The following is a 16,158-nucleotide window of genomic DNA, read 5'->3' on the forward strand; positions in this document are numbered from 1 at the left end:
CAGTAGCCCTGGCTTACACGCTTGTCACAGGCAGGGATAGTTTCACTGTTGCCCTTTCTTGAAGACATGGGGGTTTTAAACTAAAAATCACGGTGCAAACAGCCTAGAAGCACATGTTTGTACAGGAGTCTGCACACACAAACCGGGAGCGAGTGTGATGAGCACCCTCCTGCCTGTCTCCTTCATGCTTAGTTCTCAAAAGCTGTGAGCAGGGCTGCAGACCATACTCAGGGCTCCACTGTGCTTTCTAAAGAGTTCTTAGAGGTTGTCCAAGTCAATAGACGTTGTCTCGAGGACTCTGCTTCCCGGCTCTCCTCTTCCTGGGCCTTTTCTTCGGAGAGCCACCTCGCCTTCCTCCTGAACCTGGGGAAGAGTGATACTCAGAGTCAGGCTCACCATGGCCCTTTTCTGCACAGCTGGCCAGTGTTCTCTGGGACAGAGGAAGCTCAAGTTTCTACACCCTGACGAGCTCAAACATCAGCAAATGGGAGCTGGACGACTGTTCAGAAAAACAGGTTCACAGCTGGGACATGCACAAAGCCCTGAAGGAGAGCATCGCCGATGCTATTTGGGTGAGGAACAGCACGCCTATTTGTGGCTGGGTTTATGCTGTGTAACTGCTCGTTCATTCGTTGTTTTTTGTTTACTTTGAGGCAAGGACTCACACTTCATGTAGCCCAGGCCGGCTTCCCATCTGCCCAATTTATTTGAACACATTTCTGTGTAATAAGTACATGGCCACTGAATAAGTGTAAGTTGGTGTTCAGTCCCTACCTGCCATAGAAGTCAGTGGTTAACTTGTTATTTTGAGGGATGGCAAGATTAAGACAGTCTTGTGTAGCTCAGGCCACTGTGTGGCTGCTCCTCCTGCCTCTGCCACCTGTATGCTAGGAGCATAAGCGTGTGCCACCATACCCAGCTGACCTGCTAATTTTTTTAAAGACAGGATCTCACTATACAGCCTTGCCTCTCTTACAGCTCACTGTGTAGACCAGGCTGGCCTCGCTCTCACAGAGATCTACCTGCCTGCCTCATGGGTGTTAGTATTAAAGGTGTGCACCTGGCTTGGTGTGCTATTTTTTATATGTTCATTGCTCATGGGTACAACACTTTGCCAGGTGCTGAGCACAGTAATTACTGGGAGCTTACACTTTGGTGTTTCCATTTAGGGATCTGAAAGTAACTATGAAGCTATTAAAGAAGGGGTCAATATTCAGTATTTGGACTTGAAGCAAAACTGGTAAGCAACGAGCTTCTCCTAGAAGTTGGGTAACAGACTGACGTCTTTGTGGTAGCATGTGTCCTGCTGTCTGCTCTGCTGGCACTGCCCTTCTCTCTGTCTGCTAAGCCTCTGAGTGGTCTGCTCTTTCTTGTGTAGTGATGTTGGCTTATGTGGGGATGTGAAACATTCCTCTGCTATAAATGGTGTGCCCCTGCCCTGTGAGACTTGATTCTCATGGCTTGCACAGCTGGACCAGCTCTGTCTTTATTCCATCTTAAGGCGATGCCAACACCCTGTCCTTCCTGTTGCCAGAGGAGTCCTAAACCGTGACTTCTGTGTTCGCCATGGAGACATTGGGTTCTCATCACTGTCAGTGAAGGAGCTCATGTGTCCCACAGTCAGTGACTAAGCTGATGTAGTGAGGCTGTGTCGTGTGTGTGTGTGTGTGTGTGTGTGTGTGTGTGTGTGTGTGTGTGTGTGTGTGTATCCCGCCTAGTGCAAGCCAGGCTCCTCAGGGTCTGTGCTGGGTGTGATCTTCTCTCAGCAGCAGTTCTAAGGAAAGCCTGGCGCATCAGTTGATGGTCTCAGCATCCGGGAGGGCTGAGGCAGCAGGGTCACGGTTCCTGGCCAGCCTGAGCTATATACAAGACTGTCTCAAGGAAACCAAGTTTTAAGACTTTTTTTTGTTGCCTTTTTTGAGATAGGATCTCACTGTGTAGCTTTGGCTAGCCTGGGCTTACTTTGTTGACCAGGCTGGCCTCAAACTCAGGGCTGCTTGCCTCTGCCTCCACAGTGCTGGAATTAAAGGTATGTGCCCCCGCCACACCTAGGCAGTTGAAGAGTTTTCCTGTGTTTCAGACTCATGTTTACTGTGTTCTGGTTTTTGTATAGCACAGCCTTTATGCTTGATTCTCAGAAGGGTGTGAGTTGTCACAGTGAGGTGTGGCACTGTGAAGTCTGTTAGCGTGTTTCTCAGGGGTGTAGAGAGCCCTGTAAAAGCTACCAAAGAGGTAAAAATGGTCATAGTTCCTTAATTTCTACAAGCATTTTTATTAAAGACCATGCTTGTTTTCATTTATCTATCAGACTTTTGGAGATTTGGAGTGTAGCCTGCTGTGCCCATGCCTTAGCCTTCTCTAGCTGAGAGGAGGAATGAAGCATGCTTAGGAGTTGCGGCCTGAGACCCTGCCCCATGTGTCGCGCTGCTCCCTGCCCCGAGTGTCACGCGGTTCCTTGTCTTCTCAGGGTTGTTCTCTCAGGCCCTGAGCTCTGTGGGATGGGGCGCTGGGCTCTTCTATGTGCAAGGGTCAGGTTCCCTGCTCTCCCTGGCCCTCAGTGACCGTCTGCACCTTTTGCCACAGCTACAGTCTGAGCTCACATGCTCAGTGAGCAGGCTTAGGAGCTGTTTATTGGAATATCACTGAAAAGACTGAGCTTTCTTTAGTTTAGATATAAACAGGCTTGCTCTGTCGTGTGACAGTCTTTCTCTGTGGCACAAGGTAGCCTTCGGATTCTCATGGCTGTCTCCAGAGTGCTGGAGTCAAAGGCATGTGCTGTCATGCCTGGCTGACATTTTTCCATCTTAGATTTATTTTTTTTTAAAGATTTATTTATTTGGGGGCTGGAGAGATGGCTCAGAGGTTAAGGGCACTGACTGTACCTCCGGAGGTCCTGAGTTCAATTCCCAGCAACCACATGGTGACTCACAACCATCTATAATGAGATCTGATATCCTCTTCTGGCCTGCAGGTGGTGTACATGCAGGCAGAGCACTGTATACATAATAATAAATAAATCTTTTTTTTTAAGATTTATTTATTTATTGTATATGAGTGCTTTATCTGCAGAAGAGGGCATCAGATCACATTATAGATGATTTTTTTTAAAGCCACCATGTGGTTGCTGGGAATTGAACTCAGGATCTCTGGAAGAGCAGGTGGCACTCTTAACCACTGAGCCATCTCTCCAGCCCCTTAGATTTGTTAATGCACAGATTCTTTATTTAATTTTTAAGATTTTTATTTCATGTGCATTGCTATTTTGCCTGTATGTGTATCTGTATGAGGATGTCATATCCCCTGGGACTGGAGCCACAGCCATGAGCTGCCATGTGGGTGCTGGGAATTGAACCCAGGCCCTCTGGAAGAGAAACCAGAGATCTTAGCCACCGAACCGTCTGTCCAGCCCCAATGAGTATATTCTCTCCCCTCCCCACCCCCCGACAGGGTTTCTCTCTGTAGCCTTGACTGTCCTAGACTCACTTTGTAAACCAAGCTGGTCTTGAACTCACAGTGATCCGATCCATCTGCCTTTGCCTTCCGAGTGCTGGGATTAAAGGCGTGCGCCACCACTGCCCGGCCCAATTAGTAGATTCTTATATAACTTATCTGTCAAAGTTTTACTCATCTGCAAAACTGTGATTATCTACCTACCATTTTTGCTACCTAAAATAACTTCATGGATTTTGGGGGCAGGAGTCTTTTGGAGGGGTTCTTTTATTTTGAGAAGGGGGCTCATTGTGTAATTGTCTAGCCAGGAACTCACAGAGATCTGGCTTTCTCTCCCTCTCCTCTTCTCCCCCCGCCCCTCCCTCTCTTTTTCCCACTGAAGAGTAACAAATGCTCTCAACAGTTGAGCAGTCTCTCTAACCTTGTGCTTTTTTACAGATTAGAAGTTTAGGGAAAGCCAGGCATGGTGGCGCATGCCTTTAATTCCAGCACTTGGGAGGCAGAGGCAGGTGGATCGCTGTGAGTTCGAGGCCAGTCTGGTCCAGGACAGCCAAGGCTACATAGAGAGACCCTGTCTCAAAAAACCAAAAAAAAAAAAAAAAAAAAAAAAAAGAAAGAAAGAAAGAAAAGAAAAAAGAAAAAAAGAAATTTGGGTAAAAAAAGATGTCAGAGAATGCTGGCCCTAGGCCGGCCCTGCAGGATGGGCCTCCACACTTGGTAGCATGATGACACACTCTTTAGTGACCCTCCTTTGGCCATGCGTGGCCCACTGGGTCATCTGCTTGGTATAGAGAGAACACTTCCATGGCCTCAGTGTAGAATGCCAGTGTGCTATAACTTTGAGACAGACTTCCTGAAATTCTTTGGTGCTCTGAGTGGCAGCTGGGGAGAACAGAGGGAGGTGCTGTCACTTGCCACAGGAGGAACTGGCTCCCCTATAGGCTTCAGGTCTGTGAATGGAAGTTGCTCAGTGTCTACCTTGGAAGAATTGGCTGTAGAGAACATTTAAAGTTTGTACTGGGCCACAACACAGGCTAAGAGTAGCATCAGCTTTAACAAGCAAAGATGAATTTTCCACATAAATAGCAGCTTGGCTTTCTAAAACTCAGGGTTAAAACTGAAAACAGTGACTTTGTTTTTTTCTCTCCACAAAGGTAAACTGTGAAGAGGACTGTCACTTAGTCCTCTGTGCCTTACTTTGAAGTGCTTTAGTGAGCGATTCAGGTTCTGCAGCTCAGGTCCCACCTCAGCACGTGGAGTGAGCAGAGGTGGCTGCTTCACGGCATGAGATCGAGGCCTGGGCTCCACTTGGCCTGAGGCGTGGACTGTGCTAATTCTCAGGTTGCTGTGTTGACTCTTGTAAGCAGTGTTTAAGTCAGGCTGCTTGTGCTGTAACTGTCATGTTGTGGTACTGATTTATTGTGGTGTGTAGTTCTGAGGTTTCGTTTGTTTGAGACAGCTCTCATGTAGCCTAGGCTGGCCTTGAACTCCAGGTGCTTCTACCTCCATGGCCAAGTTACATGTGTGTGCCACCACCGTCCATGCCTCGAATTCTGTGAGTCTTGCTGAGTGCGTGTAGCTTACCCATCTTAACCAGTCGTGACACAGAGCAGAGCTGGGTGTGTTGCTCGTGGTAGAGCAGTGTCTACGTACTTACGGCAGAGCTTGAGCCTCAGTGGAGGGCGGGGTGAGAAAGCGACCACCTTTCCTTGGGATTCCTTTGTGCGCTGAACGGCCTTGATCTGTTCCGTCTGGGTCAGGATGCTGTGTAAATGGATCCTGCGGCGCATCTTAGCCCTGACCTGGTGGGTTAAAGTCGGTTCAGAAATTCCTTCGTTTCCATTGCTAAGGAATATTCAAGAGAACATGCAGACACAGCCTGACTTACCAGCGTGTGTCTGCTCAGCAGTGGGTAAGACACCGGGCTGTTTTCAGATTGCCCAGGGTAAACATTTGCACAAAGGTGATTTTGAGAATTTTTGTTTTCCTCCCTTGGGTAAATATCTAGGTACAGGGCTCTAGCATATATGGTGAGTGTGTTTAATTTGGTGAAATCTGGCATAGTGTTTACAAAGTAGCCTGCAGGGTGTGATGGCATGTGCTTTTGAACCTCCGTGAGTTTCAGGGCAGCCAAGGCTGTATAGTGAAATCCTGTCTCCAAAAAACAAAAAACCACACACAGAAGCCTGCCTTTCTCTCCCCACTGCCCTTTTCTAGTGATGGCCTCCTGATTTTGGCAGCAGCGTGGCACCTGGGAGACAGTCCCTGCCTCGTCTATTACTCTCTGATAACAGTGGAAGACAATGGTCACCAAATGTCAGATACAGTCACCGTAGAAGTTACTCAGCATAACCCACCTTTCCAGGTGAGTGAATGCCCAAGTCCTTTACAACCACCATTGGTGTCTTGGTGTGTGTGTGTGTGTGTGTGTGTGTGTGTGTGTGTGTGTGTGTTGTTGTTGTTGTTGTTGTTGTTTTGTTTCTGTTTTTTGAGACAGGGTCTCTCTGTGTAGCCTTGGCTGTCCTGGACTCACTTTGTAGGCCAGGCTGGCCTCGAACTCACAGTGATCCACCTGCCTCTGCCTCCCGAGTGCTGGGATTAAAGGTGTGCGCCACCACGCCCAGCTTGTGTGTATGTTTTGTATTTGAGACAGGATTACCCTGTCTGTGTACTTGGCCTGACTACATAGTCAAGGTATTTTTGTCTCTTGTCTCCCAAGTTGTTGATATAGGTGTGTGCCTCTGTAGTTTCCTAGGATCCAATTTTGAGACCTTTATATTGTAGAAAAATTCCATGTGCCTAGGGGACAATTCTACTTTATATAATTGACAAAGTAAATCACCAGAAGACAGTCTGACTAATGTTGAGTATATAAACAGTAGCTAAACACATTTTCTTTTTTTTTTTTTTTTTGGTTTTTCGAGACAGGGTCTCTCTGTGTTAGCCTTGGCTGTCCTGGACTCACTTTGTAGACCAGGCTGGCCTCGAACTCACAGCGATCCACCCGCCTCTGCCTCCCGAGTGCTGGGATTAAAGGCGTGCGCCACCACGCCCGGCTTAAATATTTATTTTATATTTTATGTATATGAGCACTCTATCTACATGTATACCTGCAGGCCAGAAGAGGGCATCAGATCCCAGTATAGATGGTTGTGAGCCACCATGTGGGTGCTGGGAATTGAACTGGGGACCTCCGGAAGAGCGGGCAGTGCTCTTAACCTCTGAGCCATCTCTCCCGCCCCCACATTTTCTAATAATTGATATTTACCAAGGGAAATCATGACAGCTGTAAAACATGTCATTTAGCCTTATGTAGCATCTAATTCTCTTAAATCTTTATTTATCTGAGACAGAGTCTCACTGTAGCTCTGGCTCACGCTAGAATTCAGAGTGCTGCCTGCCTCTGTCTCCCCAGTGCTGTTATTAAAGGTTTGTGTCAGCATGCCTAGCCCTTGTGTGCTTATTTATGGGGGTGTTTGCGTTCAAGTGCGGGTGCTTGCGGAAGGCAGAGGCATTATATGTGCTTCTGGGGCTGAAGTCACAGTCGATTGTGAGCCAACTAACAGGTGCAGGGAAACTGAACTTGGCTCATCTACCACAGCAACAAGCACAATCACAGAACCATATCTCCAGCTACTAAATATATATATTTTATTTTTATTTTTATTTTTATTTTTATTTATTTATTTTTTTATTTTTCGAGACAGGGTTTCTCTGTGTAGCCTTGTCCTGGACTAACTTTGTAGGCCAGGCTGGCCTCGAACTCACAGCAATTGCCTGCCTCTGCCTCCCGAGTGCTGAGATTATAGGCATGAGCCACCACCGCCTGGCTTAAATCTTTATTCTTAATATACTTGCTTACTTTTATTTCTAACAGGAATAAACCTTACCATGTGCTTTATTTTAGTATGATTGGAAACAATAACTCTGTCTTTTTTTTCTTTGTTTTTGGAGACAGCGTTTCTCTGTGTAGCCCTGGCTGTCCTGGACTCACTTTGTAGACCAGGCTGGCCTCGAACTCACAATGATCCACCTGCCTCTGCCTCCTGAGTGCTGGGATCACAGGTGTGTGCCATCACTGCCTATGCAATGAGTCCAGACTTATAAAAACTGAAAGTGCCAACAACAAAGGAGGCAACTGGGCTTATAATTAGAACTTCGTGGAAGTATTTTAAAATCTTGCTGATTGCAGCTCAGCAAATAGTTTCTATAAGACAAAGATCTTAGTCCATTTGCCTTGCTGCAAATGCCTAAGGTTGGATAACTTATAAACTATAGGGCGTTCTGGAGGTTAGAGGGTTAAGATAAAGGTCCCGCAGATGTGGTGCCCATTGGTGTCCTCTCTTAGAGGTGCACAGGCCCCCGCCCTCCTGCGGACTCCTCATGTCCACCAGGAACAAAGATGTCCAGGCCACAGCGGTGACTGTGACCCTCTCCTGTCCTGTTCTGTGGATCATCTTGTGTAGCGTGTAGTGTGTAAGCTTCACAAGGATAATCAGGGATTGTGAACTTTAACATTTCTGTAGAATGGTGTCATATAAACATGGTTGCAAAAATCACACAAATATTTTTGTCTTGACCCCTATTAACTATAATCCTAAATTTACCTCTCAGTCTGAAGACCTGATTGCGTGTCGATTGGTGGTGCCAAACTTCTCGAGCCAGATGACCTATCTGTACATGGAGAATGCTGTCTTTGTGTGCTCCACGGGGACTGGGAAGTTTTCTCTTCCTCAGGAGAAAATTGTCTTTGATACACAAGGTACATGGCTACTTTAAGTTAAAAGGTGGTTCCTTCTCCATTGAATTGTATTCTTGGTCAAATCCAGCTCATCATATGCGTGTGGCATCCAGCTGGACTCCACTGTACTTTCATATGTGTCTGTCCGCTCCCCAGTATGTAGTCTTCCATAAGGAATTCTTAAGTTCAAGCGCTTCGGCCAGCTCCTTAGCCGTTCTTGGTCTTTGTCTTCTTTCATTGTACGTTTGCCTTCTGGCCTTCCACCTGCCAGTTAGAAATAGTAATCCTGTTTGCAGCAGCTGAATCCACAGCCGTGCTCAGTACCCAAGGTGCGCAGAATTCCAAAATTATGATCTTTACAGGCAAAGTTAGTCTAAAAAGGTTGTTTTTTCCTCAGAAGACTAGGCTGTCCTGATACTGGGAGAAGTAAATGCTCATCTTAATTTGTGAGAGTGACTTAACACTTCTAAAACTGTTTGTCCGGGGCCTCGGCAGTAAGGACCCCAGGAGCTGGCCTACAGTGCAGAGCAGACAAGTCGGTCCTGGCCCGGGTGCAGCCCTACTGGGACTGTGCAGAGGATGGAGTCTGGGAGGTGCTGTAGGACTGGGGCCTGCGGAGAAAGGCCATCAGGCAGGGAGGAGAGGGTGTAGTCCCTGGAGCCACGTTACAGGAGGGTGTGGGCTCCCCGTGAGGCCACTCGGAGCTGAGCTCCAGGGCTATGCACAAGCGCAGGTGCTTTCCTTCCCGAGCCCCTGCCCCTGGCCGGCTTTCCTTGTCTTCAGGTGGAAAGGCTGACTGCTTTCCTGAGTAGCACTGGGCCTTGACATTTTGTTGGAATTTAAAAGCTGGGGCAAGGCACAGTGGAGGTGGCATAAGCCCTGCAACTGGAACCAGCCTGGGTAGCACAGCAAGACGATCTCTAGGATAAAATAAACTTGTTTGTGCTATAGCACTTTTAAAAAGGGCCATGAAGAAGAAAGGACACGGGTCATCAGGACAGTTGGGGCAATGGATTTCAGGAATTGCTCTGTACTATCTTGGTTTGTTTTTTTCTCAGGAGATGGCATTCTGGGCGCTGGCTCTTGTGGTGGTGTTCCTATCCTTTTCTCTAGGAACAGTGGTCTGGTGTCTGTCACTCCAAGGGAAAGTGTGTCCCTGTTAGCAGAAGACCTGGAAGACTCTTTGGCCTCTTCAGTTGGTGGACAGGGCAGTGAGGTAAGGGCCCGAGGATCGCTTGACGTTTGCTTTATCAGTGCATTCACACCAGAAAAGGCAGGCAACTTAGAGTGGCTGCTTCTCTGGTCCCACATCCCAGAACAGCTGCCTGTTGGGCTCCGCCATTGCTCCTGCTCTTCGCTCTGCATTTCTCAGCCACACGTATGTGTTGCTATCTCCAAGTCACTAGCGGTTTTTCTTTTTCTTTTTGATATTTCAAGACAGGGTCTCTCTGTGTAGCCTTGGCTATCTTGGACTAGCTTTGTAGACCAGGCTGGCCTCGGACTCAGAGAGATCTGCCTGCCTCTGCCTCCCGAGTGCTGGGAATACTGCTCCTGGTTTCACGTCACCATCTTTAAAGCGAGGACTTGGGGCAGTTCATACTTCCTCTCCTTCACGCTCTCTGGGAGCAGGATGCAGGGTGGGTGTGGCTGTGGTACTGCAGGGAAGCACTGGTGACACTGCACCCGCTGAACTGTGGGCGTTCTGCAGCATTGGCAGCATTGGTCATCTGCCTAGTTGATGTCGCACATGCTGTCCAGCGTCTTTGGAAGGTGCTTGCTGGGGTAGTTTTCCTGTGGTCACCTCAGGAAGGGGGCCAGGCTTATCCTGCCATTTTCCTCACTGTCCAGACCCTGAGGACCTGTCCCACCCATGCCAGGCAGACCTGTGTGCACTTTACATGGGCTCTGCGGGTCAAACTCAGGTTGTCAGACTTGCACAGCAAGTAAATGTCTTTATCCACTGAGCCAATTCAATGACCTCAGAGGATGAATTCTCAGAAAAGGGAGTAAGAAACCAACTTTGTTATCTTGAAACCTGAGTTAACTTTGTAAGCTGGGGAGTTTTAAACAACAAAAACACTTGAGTCACAAAAGGTTAAAAATAATGCCTAGAGGTTTTTGTTTTGTTTGTTGTTGTTTTGTTTTGTTTTTCACTCAAGAAACATTATTTTGACACTAATATAGCCAGTTATATTTACCTTTCAACAAACCCCAAAGCTGGTAATATAAAAATGTTTGCAAAGAATATTTTCATACTTGCTAAAAATACAAGTCTCCTGTTCCACCAAAGTGTATAACCAGTTCACATATTTGGTTTTGTTTGTTTTAAGACACTAGCTTATCTAAAGTCTATAAATCTCGGGTGTACACTTATTTTTTGAGGCAGCCTTGTTGCGTAGTTTAGACTGATTGAACTCACAGTTTTCTTGCCTTGTTCTCCCAAGCACTGGGATAACAGACATATGCTGCCATGTCTAAACTTTGTGTGGCCCATTTTCATAATTAAATTTTGAAGCAGGGTGTGGTGGCGCACGCCTTGGATCCTAGCACTTGGGAGGCAGAGGCAGGCAGATCTCTGAAGTTTGAGGACAACCAAAGCTACACAGAGAAACCCTGTCTTGAAACAACAAAAAACAGTTGAAATGAATGGAGCTGGTCACAGTGGCGCACGTCTTCAATCCCAGCACTTGAGAGGCAGAGGCAGGTGGACTTCTGTGAGTTCCAGGTCAGCTTGGGCTACATAGAGTTCCATGTTAGCCAGGCTTGCTAGTGAGACCCTGTCTCAAAAAGAGAGAGGGGGAACGCTAGGGAGATGGAATCGATCCTAGCTCCCACATAGTGGCTCACAACCATGTGTAACTCCAGTTCCAAGAGATCCTGTTCTCTTCTGACCTCTGGGGGCACCAGGCACAACACGTGTGTGTACACATACACATGCAATCAAGTACTCAGACACAGAAAATAAAAAATTGAAACAAGAAAATGGAAGTGATTTGGCGGCGTGTTGAGAATGTGCTGTCTTTCCTCTTGTTGGATCATTGCTGCTGTGTGCCCCTGATGTGTTCCACACTGCCCGCTTCTCAGTTTTCCTGAGTCCTGCTTAATGTGTCGCTCCTCATGTGCTTGGTAATGTGCAGTGTGTTAAGCACAAGGACAGTTGGGACAGCGCTGGCCTTGGTGAAAAAGCTCTGAGTTACCTGCCTTTTCTCTAGAGCTTTGATTGGTCGTTGGCAAACAGCTCTGGGTGTGTGCTGTTCTGTGGCAGGATCTTCCTTCAGCGAGTGGGAATGACCCTGTGCCTTCACCTCTAAGCAGTAGCCTTTTTTCTTTGCAGAGTATGGTTTTTGAGACCACAACAAAAAATGAAACTGTAGCCCATGAAGATAAAACAAAACTGCTCAAAGCTGCATTTCTACAGTACTGCAGGTATAGCACGTTTTTAAAAATCTGTTTATTTGTGTGAGCGTGTGCGCGTGTGCGCGTGTGCATGTGTTCATAGAATCCAGAAAAGTGCATCTGGTCCCCTTGAGCTGGAGTTACAGGCAATTGTGAGGCACCCGGTAAGGGTGGTAGGAATCAAATCCAGGTCCTCTGCAAGAGCAACAGGTCTCCTAAACAGCTAACACACACACACACACACACACACACACACACACACACACACACACAGGTCCCCCACATCCACTCACACCGCCCTGTAGTTTTAATGGGTCTTGCTGTGTAAACCAGGTGGCTCTTCCTGTCTTGCCTGTCTGGGGCTGGATTTATAGGCATGACCACTATGCTCAGCTGTCACAGCACATTTTAAAATCGCAGCTTACCTCACATGCGGGACACATTTTACTGGTGCTTGCTGTGCACTGGTGGGTAGTGAGAGCCAGCTGTAGGGCTGTGCCATTTAGAGGGAGTCTCTCTGGCTGCTAGGGTTCTACTCATGAGTATCTGAGCCTGGCAGCCGCACAAGGCCCCGTGCAGGTCAGGAGCGTCAGCTACCGCGGCCCCTGTGAGAAGCAGTGACCACTAAAATTGTCCTGAAGACAGCAGACAAGGTCTCTCTCATAAAGTACCAAGCAGATGAGTTACAGATGGAGTTATGAGTGTTGTGAGAGAAGCACCCCTGCCCATGACCTGGCCTCTAGTTACCGCAGAACCTAGTGGTTCTTCAGCCAAGCGCAGATTCTGCAGTTTGCCTGTTGGAGATCAGGTCAGGCAGCAGTTGGGCAAGTCCCAGCTGGGCTGTTGCTGTGCCCAGATTCGAGTCTGGCCATCACGCCTGGACCTCATGTTTGTAGGGCCCTGGCTGGCCACTCTTTGCTTCTTGTAGTTTTTGACACTGCATTGGTATTTGAAACAGGTAAGCAGTTGTGGGTATCTGATGACTTGCAGGCTATTGAACACTAGAAGCCAGGACCACACTGGTCCTTCCCCCTGCTTGTTATAACCATGTTATCTTCAAACATTGCCAAATACTCCTGAGAGTCAAACTTAATAGATAAAACTTGATGGTGGTTTTTTTGTTTGTTTTTGTGTTTTTAGCCTCATATTATTTGGTTTATTTTTCTTTACTCAGAAAATATAAATGCAAACTATTTTTTAAATGAGAGTTTGGGGAACCTTCTCAATTCCTGGTCAGCTCTTGTACAGTGTATCCACCCTACAGCCTGTAGGAAGACTAGGCCTGCAGCTTCCGGCTGGCTGCTCACACTTGCGATCATTTCAGCCCTTTCTGTCCTGATCACGTATCTTCCTAACCATTAGCAGGTGAGTCACCCCCTGTGCAGAGAGCCCTGGAGCCTAAGCCCCCACTGGCTCACTGGCTGTGGGGTGTGTTTGTGAATGCGGGATTCCTGCTGTGCTAGGGTGTGCTCGGGCCACAGCGCCTTTACAACTGTGAGGTCCAGGTGTTGGGTGTGAGTCCCCCGCAGAGGTGTCAGGGGCTCAGGTTCACACTTGAGATAAACAGCACGTTTTCTGCCTATCATGTCTGTTCCTTCATAGGGAGAGCTGGTTCATGTTTGAACAGACACGAGGATGATCATGCCTGAGCCTTTCCCAGGGCTGAGGCTTGGGCAGCATGGTTACTGACTCTGGCCCTGTTCCCTCCCTCATGGGGGCTTGAGGAGAGGAGGGGAGGAGCAGTTTGCCTAGCACATCTTGCTTTTTCAGCATTTACTGTCTCTGCTGCCAAGTTCTTAGGTCGTGACCTGCTATCCCACTCGGTGGCTGCCCCTCACTAAAGTGTATTACCTCTAAGACTGCCTTGCTAACGGCCTGCTGCACTCCCTGGCCTGTCCAGGTGGGGGCACCACTAGACAGTGTAGTATTCTGTCTGGCCACCTTCTAGTGCATGGTTCAGTCTTACTAGGAAGACTTGCGTTGTTTCTCAGTAGTGACAGTTGTGTCAACTGTCCATGCTAATGCAGCTAGCAACTGTAGGTTTTATTTTTATTTCTTGTAGCTGCCAAAACAAATTACTGTAAACTCTGGCATGTGGGGCTCCCATCCGACGTTTAGAGTCAATAGGGCCACACGTCCCTTGGAGGTTCTGGGGAGCACTTCATGCCTTCCTCCTTGTTCATCCTAACAGCCATGGCCACTTCTGGGCTTGTTGGTGCTTCTTTCCTGGTGGTGTCTGCACTGCCTCTTCCTCGTGATGTCTCTCTTCAGACAGGCTCCTCATGCAGCCTTGGCTGGCCGACAGCTGAGCTCATCCTCTCTCACTAGTGCTGGGGTTTCAGGCTCGTCCCACTCCGCTCAGCACCAGTCACTGTGTTTGGGGCCACCCTGACCTTTACCCTAACTAATCCTTTCCAGAGAAAGGACACCATGGGCTCTGGGTGGGCCTGAGTGTGGGGTCCTGCCGACCTGATGCAGGCGGTTGGGGTGGTTTCCAGAGCACAATTGCCAGATATGGAAAGACCTAAGTGGCCCGAGGAACAGCGCTGCTGAGCCCAGCACAGCTGTGCCCGAGGCTCCCAGGGCGTATGAGAGGCTGAGGGCAGCCCGCCAGGAGTTTCAAGGAAGTAGACTCGTCACAGGAAAGTTCTGCACTAGAGCTCTAGGCCTGGCTCGTGTAGCTTCACAGCTGATAGTTAGAAGTGCAGCGGCACTTGCCTGTCCCCTGGGGCCTTACGCCATGGTCTGCAGTGTGTGTGCTACATGTTTCCTTCCTTCTGAATGAAGCTGCCTTTCCCTTCGTCCTGGCCTCATCAGGATATGGTGATTTTCTCAGGTCTCTGCCCAGTTTAGAAGCGTTCTCTTTTTAGGGCTCACTGTTCTCAGGATGTTGCTCTGGAACTTTCCCCCCAAACTTACTTCCCTGGATGACACAAGCTAGAGTCATCAGAGGGAAGGGGCCTCAGTTGAGAAAAACCTCCATGAGATCCAGCTGTGAGGCATTTTCTCAATTAGTGATTAGTGGAAGAGGGCCCAGGCCAGTGGTGCTGTCCCTGCACTGGAGGTCCTGGATTCTGTAAGACATCAGGCTGAGCAAGCCATGGGGAGCATGCCAGTAAGCAGCACCCTCCACGGCCTCTGCATCAGCTCCTGCCTCCAGGTTCCTGCCTTGCTTGAGGTCCTGTCCTGATGTCCTTCCGTGATAAACAGAAATATGGAAGTGTGAGCCAAATACTCCCCACCTTGCTTTTTGGTCATGGTGTTTCATGATAGCAATAGAAACCCTGCCTGACGCAGCTTCCCTGCTTGCGTCGTGCGGAGGGGGCGGGAATGGGCGTGTGCAGTGATGGGGTCATGCGGGGAATGGGCGTGTGCGGTGATGGGGTCATGTGGGGGAATGGGCGTGTGCGGTGATGGGGTCATGTGGGGGAATGGGCGTGTGCGGTGATGAGGTCATGCGGGGAATGGGCGTGTGCGGTGATGGGGTCATGTGGGGAATGGGCGTGTGCGGTGATGAGGTCATGTGGGGGAATGGGCGTGTGCGGTGATGGGGTCATGTGGGGGAATGGGCGTGTGCGGTGATGAGGTCATGTGGGGGAATGGGCGTGTGTGGTGATGAGGTCATGTGGGGGAATGGGCGTGTGCGGTGATGAGGTCATGCGGGGGAATGGGCGTGTGCGGTGATGGGGTCATGTGGGGGAATGGGCGTGTGCGGTGATGAGGTCATGTGGGGGAATGGGCGTGTGCGGTGATGGGGTCATGCGGGGGAATGGGCGTGTGTGGTGATGAGGTCATGTGGGGGAATGGGCGTGTGCGGTGATGGGGTCATGTGGGGGAATGGGCGTGTGTGGTGATGAGGTCATGCGGGGAATGGGCGTGTGCGGTGATGGGGTCATGTGGGGAATGGGCGTGTGCGGTGATGAGGTCATGTGGGGGAATGGGCGTGTGCGGTGATGGGGTCATGTGGGGGAATGGGCGTGTGCGGTGATGAGGTCATGCGGGGGAATGGGCGTGTGCGGTGATGAGGTCATGCGGGGAATGGGCGTGTGCGGTGATGAGGTCATGTGGGGGAATGGGCGTGTGCGGTGATGAGGTCATGCGGGGAATGGGCGTGTGCGGTGATGAGGTCATGTGGGGAATGGGCGTGTGCGGTGATGAGGTCATGCGGGGGAATGGGCGTGTGCAGTGATGAGGTCATGCGGGGAATGGGCGTGTGCGGTGATGAGGTCATGTGGGGAATGGGCGTGTGCGGTGATGAGGTCATGTGGGGAATGGGCGTGTGCAGTGATGAGGTCATGTGGGGAATGGGCGTGTGCGGTGATGAGGTCATGTGGGGAATGGGCGTGTGTGGTGATGAGGTCATGTGGGGAATGGGCATGTGTGGTGATGAGGTCGTGCGGGGAATGGGCGTGTGAGGTGATGAGGTCGTGCGGGGAATGGGCTTGAGCAGCTCGGTCTCACTCTTATTCAGTCTGGGAAGTGATGAGTCTTCCCACTCCAACTAGGAAAATCCAGAGACTTGCCTTCAGGGTGCTCCAGACCCTGCCAAGTTAACATGTGAACCAGCAGCA

General features: G+C 49.3%; 1 protein-coding gene across 1 annotated transcript in view; it reads left to right on the plus strand.

Annotated features, from left to right (window-relative positions):
* NUP133 (nucleoporin 133) overlaps positions 1-16,158 on the plus strand; it is a 57,538-nt gene that overhangs the window by 16,259 nt on the left and 25,121 nt on the right. The window contains exons 7-12 of the mRNA XM_084755956.1: positions 417-572; positions 1,170-1,240; positions 5,668-5,815; positions 8,065-8,212; positions 9,250-9,407; positions 11,526-11,617. Of these exons, the coding sequence (XP_084612082.1) occupies positions 417-572; positions 1,170-1,240; positions 5,668-5,815; positions 8,065-8,212; positions 9,250-9,407; positions 11,526-11,617 (773 nt within the window). The remainder of the gene's footprint in view (positions 1-416; positions 573-1,169; positions 1,241-5,667; positions 5,816-8,064; positions 8,213-9,249; positions 9,408-11,525; positions 11,618-16,158) is intronic.

This window comes from Acomys minous, assembly GCF_964271855.1.
Source record: "Acomys minous genome assembly, chromosome: 14".
Classification (NCBI taxonomy): domain Eukaryota; kingdom Metazoa; phylum Chordata; class Mammalia; order Rodentia; family Muridae; genus Acomys; species Acomys minous.